Source organism: Pelmatolapia mariae, linkage group LG5, assembly GCF_036321145.2.
Source record: "Pelmatolapia mariae isolate MD_Pm_ZW linkage group LG5, Pm_UMD_F_2, whole genome shotgun sequence".
In the NCBI taxonomy this organism is placed as follows: Eukaryota; Metazoa; Chordata; class Actinopteri; order Cichliformes; family Cichlidae; genus Pelmatolapia; species Pelmatolapia mariae.
Genome location: NC_086231.1, coordinates 18378641 through 18396989, shown reverse-complemented (window position 1 = coordinate 18396989; position 18349 = coordinate 18378641). Strand labels below are relative to the sequence as shown.

Here is an 18349-nt window from a genome sequence, read left to right as displayed (position 1 = left end):
ATTAAGCAGTGCAAATTGGTGTGATGCTACAATCTTCAAAAAACACACATGGAAGTGGAATGTTTTGTAGGTGCCCAAATTTATATCCAGGTCATTTTATTAATGACAAGTGCAAGCTAATTAGAGCTGCACAAACTATTAAAATATTGAAAGAAAAATAAATAAAAGTGTATTTATGATGTTGCAGAGCTGCAAACCGCCCCACTGGCTGTAAAAAATTAACACATCAGTGTTTTGAGTAATGCATCCCTGGCTTCTTGTATAGGGAAACCATATATTCTTTCTAGCTTGTTAAGCTCTGTTACATTATAAAAGTAGCGTTGCAGACCAGAAATATGCAGGGTCAGCTCCAAAGATTTAGGACGATTCAGTGGACAGCCACAGTACAGAGCCAAAGCCTTGGCAAAGTGTACACAGCAATCCACCCGTGCCAGTTACATGCCCATTTTGATAACGTCGCCCTCTGTCATTCCAAATAAATCCACACACCTAGTGATAACTATTGCATATATGATGTTTTGTCACTATTGCATTGTAATGTTTGCAAAATAATAAGATTTGTTTTTGTTTTGATGATAAATAAGAAAGAAAATTTAAATTCCCACCTGAAACCCTTAGTTACAGTTAAATCGGTAGATCCATCCATCCCAACTGTCATAACGTGAAAGGCAAGCTACAACCTGGGCAGGTCACCTATCTATTGCAGCTCTAATACTGAGACAGGCAGTTAACTGTTCGCGCTCACATTCAATCACCAGTTAACCTAACCCAGAGAGAACCCACACAAGCATGCTGAGAACATTTAAACTCCACACGGAAAGGTCGTACGTGTCAGAAGGAACGATTATCCAGGTTGTGCGTATTGACTAATGGCTATGTGACTGACTAATGAGATTGACCCCTTGCTAATTTTCAGTTTCAGCATCTCATGGCCTCATGTAACATAAACAACTGAAAAGTTGAGAGAGTAATGTAAAGGAGACAGCTGGCTGAAATTGCCTGTAATAAGTAAAGCTAGTAATGAAAAATGTTGTCCTTAAGATTTAAACAGGCTAGTTATAAAGGACACATTAGTTATGAAAGGGGAATTAGAGCTAATTAGAGCAAAATTATTTTTGCACTGGGCTGCAAATGTATTCACTTCAGCTCTGTAATGAAAGTACAAAAAAGTTATTTGTTGCAAGTCTTCAAAGAATGTACCAATGTTATGGAAAAAAATGCTGTACTTAAAAATAACGGGAGAGATTGAGAGTGTCCAGGCAGTATAAGAAGAGCACAAAAGCATGGGCATGGTAAGAGAAAATGTCACATCGCTGTACCTGCCAAAATTGTAGGGTGTGCTTCAAAAGAAGAAAAGCAAAAGTAGCAGGTGGAAGTCAGGATGCAAGCAAGAGATGGCATCGCAACAGCAACACACCAGAGATGCAAACTCATGGTCTTTCAGCAAAATATGCCTTACTCTGTCTTACTACTAAACAACTTAACCAACAAAGGCAGCGAGTATTAGCAAATCAAAGCAGAATGGGAGTGCAGGTTGGAGAAAAAGACCTCAGTATACACGTCCTTGTTCAAGATATGCTTATTCTACGAGTTCTAACAATTCGATGATCAATAGTTTGAAGGTATGACATTGATGTGTTGGTCATTGTAGTGGTGGTGGGGCCAGCAACAATGTCTGCTTATCACCTTTTATGTGTTTTTTTTGTGGCCCATTTATCACCCTAGCTGTTGCAGATGTCCTTGATCCCTCTCCTCTTTCCAGATCTATCCTTTTCCTCTTTACCTCTTTGGATTCTTTGCATCACGTATGATTGAGACACTAGTTGTCTTCTAAAAGAATTCTTTTTCTTGTAGATCTGAAAGATGCCTTTCATGAGAGCTTCTCTATTTGGTGCAAATGTTTGCATTACTCACTGCCTTGTCCTCTGTCCTTTAGCCCAGTCGTTTTACAGCTATAGCATATTATCATCAGGTCTCACCTATTTGCTTCTTAATCTTAGTCTGGAGTGACACATAGCAACCCCTGCAGCCATTTGCATTGTCTGGTCAACTGACTGTCTTCAAAAGCCCCTCATCAGCTACCCTTAGCACACAACCACAAACAGAGTTAGGTCCATAAATACTTGGGCAATGGTCAGTGGATTTAAAATCAAGATGTGATTGAACTGCACACTTAGCAATTTAGAAAATGCATGTGATACAACCCCTTTTTCTTATATTTTTATAGACATTTCTCAGTTGTAAAAAAAATAATTGGTCGGACTAGCATCATTTACAAGGTAAGGATTGTTTGTTTTTAATACGTGGGTGAAAATTCTTTGCAGTCATCCTTTTGCAGACTGCCTGAATTCTAGAGCAAATCACCAAATGCAGTTTCCTCCCCTAAGAGGCTCTGCGAGGTCTTTAGTGCAGCTGCATTCAGTTGCTTGTTTGCAGATCACAGTATAGCCTAGAGTATAGCTATATACACTTCAGAAGTCATCCGTGTAATTCTAACAGTAATCACATTATCACCAAAGACCAGTGACCTGGTTCTACTGGCAGCCATACATGCCCATGCCATAGCATTGGCCCCACCATGTTTGACAGATGATGTGATATGGTTGAGATCATAAGCTGTCTCTCTTTCTATCATTTTGATGCCAGTTCATCTTGGTTTAATTTCTCCTAAGATTTTTATTTATTTTTTGCTTTCAGATCTGTTCGACTCTGGCCACCCTGTTCTCAAGCGTAACAGCTCTCTGTATTTCCACTGATGAAGGCGTCTCTTAATTGTAGATTTTGACACTGATACACTTAGCTCTTCAAGTGTTCTTGGCTTGGTTAGAGTTTGTAGTTGCTTTTCTCAACCATAGAAATAATTCTGTCATCTTCTCTTTAACTGTCTTTAGTGGGCTTTCAGGCCTTTTGGAGCTAATGAGCAAGCCAGTGCTATCCTTCTTTTTAAAAAATAAACCAGACTGTTGATTTGGCCAGTCCTAAAATTTTTAACTGTCTAAGAGGGTTTATTTTTTTTAGCCTAATTATGGCTTCAAGATCTCCAGTTAAAAAATACAAAATGCAAGTTTAATACTTGGAATCATCTCCTGATTTTCTGTCTGCTTAATGTCTCATGAAATATTGAGGGATCATGCCTCACCTGGCCACGAAACTGCTTGGCAGTCAATTCTAGTGTTACTTTTGTGCCTCTGAAAATAGTAGACTCCATTAAAATAAAGCTTTAAATCTGTACTTCAATCACATCTTGATTGTTTGATTTAAAATCAGCTGCGGTGGTGTACAGAGCCAAAATGATACTACCAAGTACTCATGGACTAACTGAACAAGTACATATTCACATAGGTATTTGTTGCTCTTCCTCTTCCTGTGATACCTTTCTTCCTTTCTTTATCTTCTTTTTGGCTTGACATGGGTTGGATCTGCAGTCGTTATCGAGCTCCTGCATTGGTTAGTGAAGAAAAAATGTATTTATTTTTCGTCAGGCTCTGTCTGCGCATAGTTAGCGTGACAGCTGGTTTCAACCCAATTAGAGAGCACTGATGGTGGCTGAAAGAAGAATCTCTGTGTGGTTGTTATATAACAATTCACCTCTGAGACAATGTCAGTTAATGTGTCTTTCTCTCTGTCTGGTTGTGTGTTTGTGTGTGTGTTTGTGTGTGTATGTGTGTGTATGTGTTCCACAGCAGCTGCTACCTAATGCACCATGTATTTGGGGATTCCCTGAACATTGTGCCACTGCTTATGCTGCTTATTATTTTCTTACCCCCGTTTTATGAGACAAACTGCCTTTTTTAATTGCAGAAACTGGCAGTCTTTTGCAGGTTATACAATATGATGCTGTTTTAGTGATGGAGTTTATTGAACTTATCATACATCACTGTTTATAAGTCCTTGCATTGTAATTCAACCCCACTCAAACTACATGCAATAAATGGTACATTTGAGAAGCTTGTATTATATTTTTTGAGACTTTGTTAGTAATGCTGTTCATTTTTTCCTTTATGTAATTTGTAGTGGCATCAAAACTGTCATTGCAGTAGTTATTTTTGTCCCGCCTGCATGAACACCTAAAAAAAGAGTGTTTTTAACATTTTATAAATTTAAAGCATGATGTGATGGCACAAACTTGTGAGCATTTGTAAAACTGAAATTACGATGTGACATCTGTGATCGGGCAAAGGTGCAGAACAGCTCTTACTAAAGTCTTCTGCACTATTTTATGTCACAGGCAGGGGGGGCTGTATGCCAGCTATGCTGGTGGCAGTGTTGCAGTGGGCACAGCTCATACCTCAGCTCTGCCTCACTGTGCTCAAGGACATTTTGAGAGGCACAGAGAATGTACATGACTTCACTGTCAGACCAGGAACTTTACATCAAGGAGAAAGCAGCAATTATTAGAACACAGTTTCATCATTAGCACTTGTTCTTTACAGTCACAGAGCAGAAAAGAGAGACCAAGGAGAGAGAGGACTAAACATAATGCAATACATCACAAATGTTAGCATTAAAGGTAAGATCAATTTTAAAGTTAAATATATATTTTTATACTGTACATATTGTACAGATTTGAAATCCGTCCTTAAAATGGTTGCAATAATGTCATCACACTGCATTTCAAAATATTATAACCTGTATCCTTGAGTGAATCTCAAGCTAAGTGTCCTAAATGGAAATCTTGCGAAGCGTAACGGCTGAAAAATAGTGATAAGATAGTGGGATGACAATACATTAGTGGACTGTGCGTGCTATTTGTACTCCGTAAGTACTTAGAAATCTCTATCTGTGACTATATTTTGCACATAATGTGCAAGAATGCCATTCACACGAAAACACTAAATGGGTAAAATGTCAAAGAATAAAAGAAGAACAACACATTGTGCCATGACATGTCACAAGCTTTATAGATAACGGCTGTTTGGTTTTATGTAAAAGACGTTTTTTGTGTCTTACCGATAATGTGTTCCTCTGCGATTTCTTAGGAGTTAGTTAGACGGCAAACACAATATAATGTATTATGGTCAGCTGCTCTTAGCATCTGGTTGTTGGGCTCCACATTTTAATGTTGTTCCCATATGGTGTTTAAGTTCATAAAGTCCCATTAAGTGTGTTACGCACTTTAGATAAAAAGCTGTTAATTTTTGCAAAATGTGCACTTTCTCCTTCAGTGTTTAATCAGATGTTACTCATTACTCACTGTCAGCTCATGAGGGGCATGCCAACAAATATGTAGATGAACTGGCACACAGGCAGGGAATTAGACAGAAGGATAGCACAGCAGGAGGAGTTTCAGTCAGGTGCAAATAGACAGGAAAGCAAGAACACTACATAGAAATTTGTCGTATTGGGTGGCACTATATGGAGAAAAACAGGTTGGGGTGGTAGCAGTAGAACATATTGGTGTCATCAGGATGCTAAGAAATCAACAAAAGATACAAATCTTTAGCACTTTAGTTAAGAAAGACGCCTACAACATTGAGGAATGATCATACCTTTTATCAGAGTTTCATCTCAGTTCGTAAGACCACCAATGGCTCCCTTTGCAGCCACAACCTCCCTTCCAAGGAAAGAGGAAATCAATTGTGCGCATAAAAGATAGTGTAAATGTCTGTATGTTTGCAGTCCATAAAAAGTAGAGCATCAGCTGCTTTGAAGTTACTCGGCTCAGGTATTAGCATTACACCTCACCTTTATCTACCCTCTGCTTTGCACTTTCTCTGCTTCCCCCTCTTTATTTCATGATTATGTATCACTCATTCAAACTCTTCCTTTCATCTATGCCTTCCTCCATCTTTCAACTTTCCTCCCTTGGCTGTCTCCCGTCTCCTTTTTTCTCTCTCCCTTCCTCTCATCTTATCTCCCACTCTTGCATGTGACTATAATTTAAAGATAGCCAACTGCACACCAGCAGAGTATAACACCACCATCACCAGCACCAATGTGACAACATGAAGCTTGAAATACAAAGCTTCACGTGGTCCGTAATAAACAGATGTTGTTAAATGAGCTGCACTGACATTCTGCAGTATATTAGTCATGTTGTGCTTCATCCTGCAAGCCAATCTGGAATCAAGCTCTAGTTTGGATTAGATTTTAGCAACTTGTTGATTTTCCAGTTTTCTTTGGCAAGTTATTCCTAATAAATGTCTTTAAACTAGTTTCAGACCAATCAGTATGTACTTTAAATCCTATTATGGATAGATTAAACAGTGTTTTAACCCTTTTTATCTCTGTGATTAGGGATGCACCCATTCAACTTTTTTCATCAATGATAGAATATTGATACCTTGAGTACCAATCTGATACCAGCGTTAAATAAATAAGCTGTATTTGTGACAGAAGGGTAGCAACAGGAGTCAAAAGAGATGGTTTACAAGATGTTAGTGAGACCTGCTATGATGCATGGTTTGGAGAGGGTGACGCTGAGAAAAAGACAGAAGGCTGAGCTGGAGGTGGCAAAGTTAAATATGTTAATATTTTTGTTTCGAGTGGCCCGAATGGACGGGATTAGAAGTGAGTACTTAACAGGGACAATTCAGGCTGAGCGATTTGGAGTTAGAGAGGTAAGACTGAGATAGTTTGGACTTGTGCAGAGGAGAGATAGAGGATATATTGGACAAATGATGTTGAATATGGGAGGGTGAAAAGGGGAAGACCACACAGAAGACTCATGGATATAGTGAAGGAGAAGCAGAGGGCTAGTGTTACAGAAGAGCAAGCGAGGGACAGGGCGTTGGAGGTAGATGATCCAATTTGGCGACCCCTAAAGTTAGTAGCTGAAAGCAGGAGAGCAATTTCTCACTGTGAGGCTGTGAAACATTAGTTCATGTGTAAGTTTCCATCAGGATTGACTTAAACATTGCTAAATTTGCAAAATAAAATCTAGCAAAAAAATCCCGTCCAAAAAATAACATTTCCTACATTGATATTTATCAGTAAAATTAAAGAAGAGGCAAGAAAAAATGTATTACTTTAAAAGTTTGTTTATTTGCACTCATCTCACTTCAGCTCAAATGAAGTCATTAGCCTTCTGCATACTGCAGTCATTTATAGTTGCAAGTTAAATGAAATCTTCCCAATAAGTGTGAAAACAACACTACTTTTTCCTCTCTGACCATGCATTGGGGTAAAGTGAGCCAGAAAGCGAGCTGGAAAGAGAAGCTTAAGCACTCCCTCATTGGAGCTTTTCCATCACTTGAACGCACAGTTAATACACTTTGCAGTTAAATAATAAAACTTGTTCAAACATACAGAGAAAAGCTGTTGGTCTCCAAACTACTCCTGCTTTCAGCTATGTTAGCTAAGCCTCAGATCCTGGTAAATTAAATACATAACAACATAGACCTGAACTGAAAGATCAGCCCATACTGTAGATCGACAAGTTGTCATCAATGTCCGATCCAACCTTTTGGATCAGGACTCTTCTGATACCTGATACAAATGTAGGATTGTTGCATCCCTACTAATGATCAATACTCAAGTCAGGTCTTTTGATCTAATGATCAGTTTTTCTTAATTGTTATTGGGTATGCTGGTAAACCCCGGAACAGTCTGTGCTTTGCCAGTTCAGATTTGCAGTTTCACAGTCTACAGGATGCACAGCCTAGTTTGTTTCCATTTGTCTCATCTGATTATTACTTTGGCTTACTGACTGATTTGCTGATAAATATAAACTTGCAGGGCATGATAATCTTTGTTACAGTGCAGGTGTACCAGCATAAAAGTGATAGTGGCCATGTCCCTGTCTTTTGCAGGTGGTCCATCTGGTGCAAAAGAGAATTACCTGTGATGTTGTTTCTGTTCTCATTCAACCACACACACACACATTCTGGGAGAGCATTTGTTTACTTTCATCGGACAGTTTTGGAGGATCTTGCAGGCGCAGATGTCTGCCTTGGCACGCACACAGTAATGCCAACATTGATTGGACCTGAGGGGCAGGCGAGGGGTAGAGGCGCAGTATAAAAAGTTTGAGAAAAAACAGAAAGGAACATCCAGTCTTTCAGGTTCACCAAATCAAGAAACCATCAAACACTGTCCATCACAAATGTAATTAATATGCCGGTTGTTAAAAACAGAACATTTTTCTGAGTTGGAATCACTTTCTGTAATCAGCTTTACTAAAAGGGTGAACACATTTGTTGAGTCGTAATGTCCGAGTGGCTTTGCCATTGCCGTCTAACTCTATAACTTCAAAAACAGCTGGAGTTCATTAGCATGCAGCACTGGAGCCTGTGGAGTTACACAGTGCCTCCATCCCACAGATGCATATTCACATGTTGGCAGGGTCTCTCAACACCATTCTGTGACAAGGTCGTGTCCTGTTGTTTCCAAGCACACTGTTGTGTCATTGTGTGACTAGTCCTATCATCACACTTGAATGTACACCTTGCTCACTGTGTTAGTCTGGCCAGTTTAAGCAGGTATATCCCTAGTAGTTTATTCCCATGGCTGCTTCCAAACAGGAACAAATGTGCAGACAAATGTCATAATGTCCTACCGTCTGTGGCTGACTTATAAATAGGGACAAACAGGGCATATTCAATGACATTATAAAGCATACAAGTAAAAAAGTAGCTCTGTTATTTTTTAGTTACAGGTTGCACTTAAAGTCTCAGCAGCGATCACTGGAAATGTTTTTTAGCTGCTTCTTGTTCACTGAAATCACTATGGATGCACCTCATTAATGACAATTTATAGCACAGATTTGCTCCATTGGCCTTTTACATGTACAAATTTGTTGCTTAGTAAAAAGGTGAACTCTTATCGCCTTAAATAAAAAGAATACTGTGACTAAAATTGTGATTCAATAAGTTTTGATTGTGTGGCCTCATAATTTGTGGGATGGACTGACAAGATATTGACCAGCCATGCTATTAGTTTTTTGGGGGGCTGACTGTGCTTTTCGGTGTGATTATATTATCTGAATAAGCCAAGTGTCTCTGAGGGCCCTCAGACAGAAATTATTTGCAGTATTGATGTTGTGCAGTACAGATGATGGATAGACAGTATAGTCATTGCAGCATTCAACCAAATACAAAATGGTGCTTTGATTCCAGGTCCCCCCCTGAGTGGGTGGGTGGTGATAAAGGGCAGCTGTGAGGCAGTGGTTGACTTTGAATACAAACATCAATAATAAATAGATAGATAGATAGATAGAATTTATTCTGTTACTCCACCATAAACAACAGATAAACACTCACAATAAAATGAAGAGCAAAATTTGCACTTCAGAACAAGACACAGAACATCTAATTGGCATATATACACAATATATACATTTAAATCAGTAGCACTAATGAGAAAAAGATCAGTGAGAACAGTTATGCAAAAAGGCAGCAAATTTTATATGTAAGAAAAATAGGATGTTCAGATAGTATAGCAAAAGGTACACAGTGTATCTGTTTTTAGTTTTACACATAGGGAATGTGCAGTGTTTGTCACGGCGGGGTGCCCCGATTGTGTTGAGAAACAGGACCCAGATGCAGACACTGGAAAGAGGAGTTGGTGGTTGAACAAAAACTGATCTTTTATTTGGATGATGGCAGCAAAGAGCGTGAAAACAATGAAACTTAAGAAAGAACCGAGAACAACTATGAACACTGTGTAAACTAAGGCTACTTTGAAACACAGTGAAAACTATGAGAAAAACCTGCAAAACACTATGACTAAGACTGTCGTGGGAATAACAGACGACCTGACAATGAGATACAGGAAACAGAGGACTTAAAAACACAGGAGGTGATTAGGGGAAGTGGGAACACATGGGGAAAGCAGCTGACTGACATGAACATAATGACGGGAGAGGAGAAGTGAAACTAAATACAATGACAAAGGCACAGTAGACTCCTCCAAAATAAAACAGGAAACATGGAGATGTAGACATGACATTAACTTGACAACAAGAACCACACAGACATGAAACATGACAGGTAGACGCACCAGGGAGACTTAGTATAGGGGAGGATGACAAAAGGAACTAAGAGACAAAGGACTAAACAGCAATCTAGAAACTAACTAGATGAGCTAAACTGGAACACAAATAAATAAAAAAGATAAATAAAAAATCAAACACTGGGCCACACGACGCAGTACCATGACAGTGTTAATATGAAAGGTGAAAATAACTTCTTAAAACATTTATGGCAGCAAAGCTGAATGTGTCTGTTCAAGCTCCGCCTTTTTTTGTCTGTGATGAATGTTGTGGAATGGGTCGTGCATGATATAGAGCAGTTTCTTCAGTAACCTCCTGACTCCCCGTCTCCAGGTTTTGACCAATGGTAGTTCTGCCTTTGCGAATGAGTTTATTGATCCTGCTGGCATCTCTGGCACTGATGCTGTTCCCCTGCAGACCACAGATGGTACTTGCAGCCACAGATTGGTACCCAGCATCTTGTTGCATAGAGCGAAAGATCTGGGCTTCCTCAGAGAAAATTGTCCGTTCCTCCCCTTTATGTCAACAGCACCAGTGTTCGTCCACCCATCCAGTCTACTTATGAAACGTACCCAAGTATTTGTAATGCTGAATTCTTACCTCGTCACCTATGAGGATTAAAGGATTGTTAGAAAGGGTACATGCTACCACATAGAGTCTTTGGAGACTTTCTGTATGTAGCATGAGTCAAAGTCATCCTGGAATTAGAGTGAAAAGAGATTCTCTTGTTACATGTGTATTTTACTAGGCACTTCAAGCCAGGAGGTCCCTAGTTGAATAAAACAGGGATGCTTTAACAGATAATTAGCAGCCCAGATGAGAGCAAATGCCCTGACTCCCATCCTGAGGAGTTTCTAGATTAATCTAGTCAGGATGTGATCAGCATGTGGCATGCTGGGTCACTGATGGTACTGATTAAGTCACTTAAATTATAAGGTATAAAATATTCTGTATATATCTGTTGTCAACATATCATGCAAATTGTTGCTTTTTGGTTTATGTAATACAATAAAATAAAACATAAGCAAACAAGCAGAAAATGAACTACATGAGCAGTCTGGGTGAAATTTTAACCTCGTGTGGATGTTTATTCCGAGCCCTGGTGCTCAAAGTACTTCAGATCACCAGATGTCTGTTAACTCTTATTTAGTGATTACAGTCGTCATTGCTTTTAAATGTAAATGCAAAGAGAGAGGCGAAAGAGATAGAGACATTGATTCAGTTCATTGCTGCAAAGCATTATAAGACAACAGGTGGAGAGGAGTGTATCACTGAGGCAGAGTGACTGCATAGAAAAGGTCATATACTGTAGTATGAGGAAGAACGAGTGGTGAGATAGCAGCAGCAGCAGCTTCGCAGCTCAGCCCATCCTCCCATGACAGCGCAGAGCTACGTTCTGCCTCTCCGCTTTGTCGTCAGAGCAGCCCCAGCCTCCCGCCCGCGCACAACTCCTCTCCGCTCTGCACCAGAAAGGAGCATTCTCCTCTCTCCCTCGTTTTCATATCCTCTCTCTCTCTCTCTCTCTCTCTCTCTCTCTCTATCTCTCTCTCTTTTTCTGTCAGTTAGTGTGTCCTCAGAATGAGGTTAGCAGCACCAGCAGCAGCATCAGCAGTAGATAGAGACAGCAGAGGAACAGTTACTGCAGCAGCCAGGAGAGGCTGTCCTTCAGCCGTGCACCATCTACCGCTGCATTCACCCCTGCCCTGAGAACGCAACGCTCATCCCTGTGCTCTCTTTCTGTGCCTCTCCCTGCTCCTCCCTCACCTTCTGTCCTCCTTGAATTCGTCTCTTGAATTCACCCCCCACCCCTCTCTCTCTCTTCCTCTCTTTCTCCATAGCAGTGATGGGGGAGACCACCATGTAGAGACAGAGAGGCAGCGGAGGCAACAGCAGAATAGCAGCAATGGGAAGCCACACATGGAGCGGGTCTGGACTGCAGCCGTGGTGAGCCTGAGACTGACAGGACTTGCATCTACCATCACTGCCCTTCTCAGGACTTGACCACTGGGGCTGTCCAGTGCTTACCTGGATGCTCCCCACTTGTGTTTTTTCATCCCCTCCTCTTCTCCTCCTCTGCTGCTCTCTCTTCTCTTCTTCTTTTTCTTCTCTGATGGTTTTTTGTCTGCTGAAATCTGTCTTTCCTGAAACAGAGAAGCTGCTCATCAATTTATCCCCACGGAATTTTTCCGCTTTTTAATCCCTGTATCTGCTTACTTTTCTTTGAAGAGATTTTTTTTCTCATTTTGTTGCTGTTGCCTCATTCACACCTATTTTGGATTTTTTTTTCTTGGAAGAGACTGAGCTCTCTTGTGAAAGCTTTTGTTTGATCTATAAGCAATAAGAAACACTAATCTAACTGACTTAACTAGCTGACATCATGGGAGACATGTCCAACAGCGATTTTTACGCCAAGAACCAAAGAAATGAGGGCAACCATGCAGCAGCCTTTGGCTGCTCGCTCATGGAGCTGCGCTCGTTGATGGAGCTGCGTGGAACAGAGGCGGTGGTCAAGCTCCAGGAGGACTACGGGGGAGTAGAAGGACTGTGCAAACGACTGAAAACCTCACCCACAGAAGGTGAGTTACTGCGCTTATTTATGCATGTGCGTGGTTGTGAATGTGAAAATGGATGCAGTGGTACGTATTGTACCAAAGACCATTTCTTGAAGAATATGTCCTCCTATGCAGACTGCAGATTTCCAGTATCTGTTCTGTATTTTGTTTTTTAATTTTATGGATTACCATAACCTGCTGTATGGATAACCTGCTTCTTTGATACCAAGATCAATGATAAAAGCACAGACATGCAGCAACCTTGTAAAGCACCTGGAGAAATGCATAAGCACAACATCAGCAAAGTACACATGGGAGGGAGTCCCGTTTGAGGGGACTAATGAAAATTCTTCACAGCCAGCTATGTTAGACCTGTTCAGTATGCACAGAAATCTCTGTGGACAGTTTAGCCCCCCCTTACTCCCCCCCTCCCCCGCAAAAGCATCCCACCCTCCCTTGTCATTCTCTTTTTCAGCCAATTGGCTATAGCCTGAAGGAGCAGGTCGCTGGAGCAACACGGTAGAGATTTTGGCCATGTGGGATGTGCTGGTGGTTCTTGGGCATGAGAGAAATGAGAAGGCATAAAAATATCCAAATCCTAATCTGTTTCCTACTTCTTATTTTTAATTAAAAAATAAAACAGTAAGAATTTACCTTCAGATGTGCCTCTGTGGTTTTACCCTAGCGTGCGTAGCGTGTTTGTTCTTACAGATTTACATTTAAGAACATGATGCAAAAATCCATAATGGTGGTTGTATTTCTGTCAGCCCAATCACTTAAAGCAGTTTTTTCAATGCATACCTAACATAGCTTTGTCATCATAAATCATTCATTTAAATATATACACGTCTAGTTATTCTATTTCTACGCATAACTTGCTCTCTTACTGCATACTGAATTTTTTGGGGGGTTGCATAATCCCCACAAGCAGAAAAATTGGCCTCTCAAATAGCTACACCAGCGTATTGAATATTTATAACAGTACTTAAATCATCTACCTCCCCAGACATTGGGATAATTGATCAGTATTCGTGTAGTGTCACCAGTGTGACATCAGAGGTAGCCTGTAACGTTATAGGCTGATACCCAAAGAAGATTGTGTTTCCTGATCGTCTCATTTCTGTCAGACCATTTCTAGGTCAACTCATGGTTACGCCCACTGGCTATAAGAGTAAACTAGATAAATTTAGGGAAACTTTAAAAAAATTTTTTTATTATTATTGCACGGTTAAATAAATAGTGAATAAATATTTAAAAAGAGATGGATTAAAACAAAACTAAGACACAGAAAAAACACAGAATCAGATAGAACACCGATTCTTACACTTCGGTTTTCTCAGAAGCCTGGTTCCTTGATGTATACCTACACCCGTGATGTAGTGGCTGACTGGGAGGTGAAGAGCTAACATTTCCTTTAGGCAGCCAGCTGGTGAATGGCATGAGTCATTCAGGGGCTCGATGGGCTGTCAGGCTACAGCTTGGTTTCCAAGAACAGTTGGCATTGAGCTGCTTGGTGGATGACCTGTTTTCCTTCAGATAGGAGAGAAGACTGTTGGTGGATACGACTGTTTTCTCAAGAGACAGAGACATGCAGAACATCAGTAGGTCCACCTTGGTAGAAAGCAAAGAAATACGAAATAACTTTATGGACAGTTTTGCCCCTTGAGGATTGGGGGGATGGAGAGATGCTCGGGGGATTGAAAATCTTTAATACTGTGAAAAAGCAAGAGTAGGAGGGTCTTTACCCAGAACAAATTATTATAGTACGGAAGCCACAATATGCTCAAAACACCACTGTAACACCCATGAAATTGCGAGTGAGCTTTTCAGGAAAACATGCCCTCACATTTGGATAAAATTCCCTAACTAGAGAAGAACCAGTAATGCTGTAAAATACTCACTATTAAAAGGTTACGCTTCAGTTTATATTATAGTGCCACTTCTTTAGCCTTGTGCTGAATATCTAATTGTGGTGACTACTGCTCATCACCATATTTGCAACATGAGTAGAAACAATGCCTGCAGTGTTACAGTGATACTCAAATTAAATTGAATTTGAGCTAGCAATAAAATTATCATACCAGACATAAAATTATAATTTCATTTTCCCATTCTCACGAGGATCATGATTACATGATTGAATATTACATTTTATCAGTCAACTAAATACTAACCCAGGATCACAGCCTGCCGATGTGCAATAAGACACAAAAATTTTTAAACTAATGTAATAAAAAGAGGGGACTTGCAATCATTAACATACTGTTGTCTACACCCATACTTAATTACCTTAAAACGCTAGACAAAAGCAAATTAATCTGCTCAAGGAATAATTACAAATGCATCTCATTTAAAACCTATGAAGGTCTCACATTAAATCACCCGAAACGTCTGGCATTAGATTATCGCCTTCAAATTTAGAACTCCATGGTCCTTCAAAATATACTGCTTTCTGCTTGATATACCTAGTTTTTACAATAAAATAGATAAAAGAAGTGGAAAAAAATACATCTTTGTGGTGCAGTTAATAATATATATGAGACACATACTGACTGCATTACTTAAAATAGTACATCACATCAAATGTGTGCACCATTAATTATTAATTCACCATACAGTATGTGCCATTTAGTGGATTTACTCTGAGTACTTCGGCTAAAGGAGGTGCTCCCGTGTCATATTTATTTATTACTACTTTTAGCTGCTTTTAGGGGTCACCACAGCAGGTAAGTCTGAATATTTTATTTGGCAGATTTTTACAGTATATACCCTTCCTGACACAAACCCCATGGGATTTGTGTCTCCAGGGATCTTTCATTTGTCAGGCATAAGTGTCAACCACTACACTATGGACACGCTATCGCATATATTTTAGGATATACCATATCTATTTATTTATTGAAGATTTTTAATTGGTCAGTCCATTTAACAAGTCATTTTTTCAGTTAGGGTCTGAGCTCTATTGCTAAGAAGCAGGCTGTCTTCTCCCTGGTGCCTGGTTAGGCTTAATTACTTTTGATAAATTAATTGTTTTCTTTGACAGGATCAGTGACTAAATTTAAACTGAGTGGGTGGGTGGTGCAATTGTATATTAGAAAATATATTATATTATATTAGAAAGATGATCCTGGTAGCTCTTTCAAGTTATTTTATAAGGCTTGCCGTCATGTGTGTTGTGTAATATGAATGTGTCCCATGGGGCTGTGTTAGATCATAAGACACCCTCATGTTACATTGTTTCTATGATGATTCATCCTGTATTTGGAAACAAATTCCCGGGTCGTCAGGTCTGTGTGACAAAACCAGCTGAACACCAGTCAGTCAAGCTCAAAAACCAGCCCAGTACTCAAGAATCAGACAGTCAAGAGCAACAACACAACAGCGTGTATGCTGATCTGGAGTCAGTTCGATTAGTAAAATTTGAGTGTTAAAAATATTACAGTCATAGTATGCTTTGAATTTCTAGCTATAATTTTCATGCAGAACAGATCTACCAAACTGGCGGACACGTCATTTAACCTACAGCAACTCTTCAGCAGTAACCCAATTCTGCAGTCAAACCACCAGATGTACATTATTCATACAATCGCTATAAAATCAGCACATACAATAGTTATATTTCTGGGAAATACACTGCATTGAAATACACTTAAATTTTAAATTTCTGGGTTCTCCAGTTCTTAGCCTTCAGAGGTTCAGTACCTTTACCCAGGATGTAGTTACCAAGAAGGTGAGTGTAGGAGTGAAGAGCTAACGTTTCTCTCAGGCAGCCAGCAGGTGAATGACATTAGTCATTCAGGGGTCGGATGCGCTGTCAGGCTACAGCTTAGTTTCTGAGAAGATATGGCATGCGGCCGACCAGCATATGACCTGCTTTTCGGAAGACAAACGGAAAAGGTGTTTGGTGCGAGTTGACTTGCTGGTTTCATAAGACACAGTAGAGAGCTGCAACACATCAATAATCCTCCTCGGGAGGAACGAGAAATCAACAGAGAGAGCTCAGCCATTCCTCGAGGGTCTGGATGATAGAGAAGTGCTCAAAGCATTGATGGTTTTTGATGCTGAGAAGGAGGGTAGGAGGATACTTAGGCAAACATTTGCAGGGAAGCAGTTGTAAATATAGATGGGATTAGAGCCCACATTTTATAGACAGTTTTTCTACGTTGCAAAACTACAGTGGTAATTTACATTAAATTAAGCAATAAATACCAATTAATACATAAGAAACTTTGAAGATGCAACAATAATAGTAAAATTCAGATTTTCTTTTTTTACACAACCTGTTATAGCCTCTCTGAGTCTGAATAATTAAATTTCATTTCCTCAAACTCACACCTTTCCTTTAAAATGCTTTTCTTTGCCGTGCCTCATTTATTTATCACTGTTACCTACAACTCTCAACCTCTGCTTGGACACAACTTCTAGAACTACATAGACCGTTTCACACCTGTTTTTGAATCCTAACTAATTAGCTACAAACCTTAACTGCACTGCAATTGTGTATTTAACAGGATTATGCTCGCAGCTTGATCATTTTAATACCACGACCTCATGTCTACTATCCACCACTTTTTTGCCTCTTCTTCACTCTACAAAAAGTTAATAGGACTATTTCAAGCTTGCATGGGTTTGAAAAAAGCTAATCTGGTTCATTTTATACAGACAATGTCAAGTTGTTCAGGTGTGAGGGTGACATTTTTCAGTTCAATCGTTAGAACAGAATTTTGCGTAACCAAATGGGATCTTTAATTTAGGTCAAATGTAGAGGTCTGTGAGCTTAAAAAAGTATGGAAAGAAGCTAAATTGCAAGTGGCAAACAAGAGGGATATTTGATGATTGTGCATCACGCTGGCTGGCTGTTTTCCCCACCCTCTGTGCTAAACTGTTATCTGTCTGCAAGAAAAAAACCCTGCAGATCTCAACATATTGAACTGACCTTTTTAGAAGTGGTAAAATGATTTGCTCTCACTTTGCAACCACGCCATGGATATCTTCTCGCTTACGTTGTCTTACTTTTTACCTGCCTTTGTATGTCCTGTCTTTATTTGTCCTTCCTACTTCCACCAAGCTTCCTCCTAATCAACGCCCCCCCCCCAGCTGCCCTTTATCTCTGTCTCCCATCCCTATCTATCACCACACCTTACCTCTCCTCCCTCTTCTCTTTTCTTTCCTCTGCTCCCATTTCTATTTCAGTGTACTGGTCGGTCGCTGGTATCCCAGTGGGCCAGTGTACAGCGTAGCCTAAATAGGCTTGCTCTAAATCTATAACCTTCATCATCTCTGTCTTCCATTCTCACTTCTTTTACTAAGTTAGCAACAATACAATAATGCTATAAAAGTAGCTCCAAATTTTTAAACTTGTCTGTCTCTAACCTAGTAAAATATTTTTACTAGGTTTACTTTACTTTTTATTGATATAAAAAAAGACTAAATTTCATTTTAAGCAGGTTGGCTTTCATAAACCACAGAGCATAGTAGGCTTTGATGAGTAAAAAACATGACTGTAACTGAGTGAACACAGATCCAAGAAGGGGACTGCTCCTGCATGGCCTTGTGTGGCAGTAATACCAGCGGCGCATGGTAACCAGATGGCACATCATGCACGTTGCCTGCACTTCTCATGGGAAAACTTGGTTCTTGAGTAAACAGTTCCATCTCTAAAGTGAAAACTGAGCTTATTCATCAGAATGTAATTTGAAACCAGATTCGGATTGCCTCCTCACACAAAGACACAAGTTAGAATTAGGTTTACACAGCATCAAAATCCTTGTAGAGGAAAATCCACATTCCCCGTTTTCAAACAACTCTGTACATTTACTTAGATGGTAAGTTATTAAACATTATATAAATAATATAAATAAATATA

At 39.8% G+C, this 18349-nt stretch overlaps 1 protein-coding gene across 8 annotated transcripts in view; it reads left to right on the top strand.

Annotated features, from left to right (window-relative positions):
* Nucleotides 1-18349, top strand: part of atp2b2 (ATPase plasma membrane Ca2+ transporting 2) — a 130629-nt gene that overhangs the window by 46865 nt on the left and 65415 nt on the right. For 3 of the 8 annotated variants that reach the window (XM_065470840.1, XM_065470838.1, XM_065470836.1), the window contains exon 2: nt 11773-12507. In XM_065470840.1, coding sequence (XP_065326912.1) covers nt 12309-12507 — 199 coding nt within the window. In that variant the 5' untranslated portion in view covers nt 11773-12308. Of the gene's footprint in view, nt 1-4493; nt 4511-11387; nt 12508-18349 lie in introns of those variants that run through there. The other 5 variants (XM_065470839.1, XM_065470837.1, XM_065470841.1 and 2 more) reach the window with 4 other exon arrangements.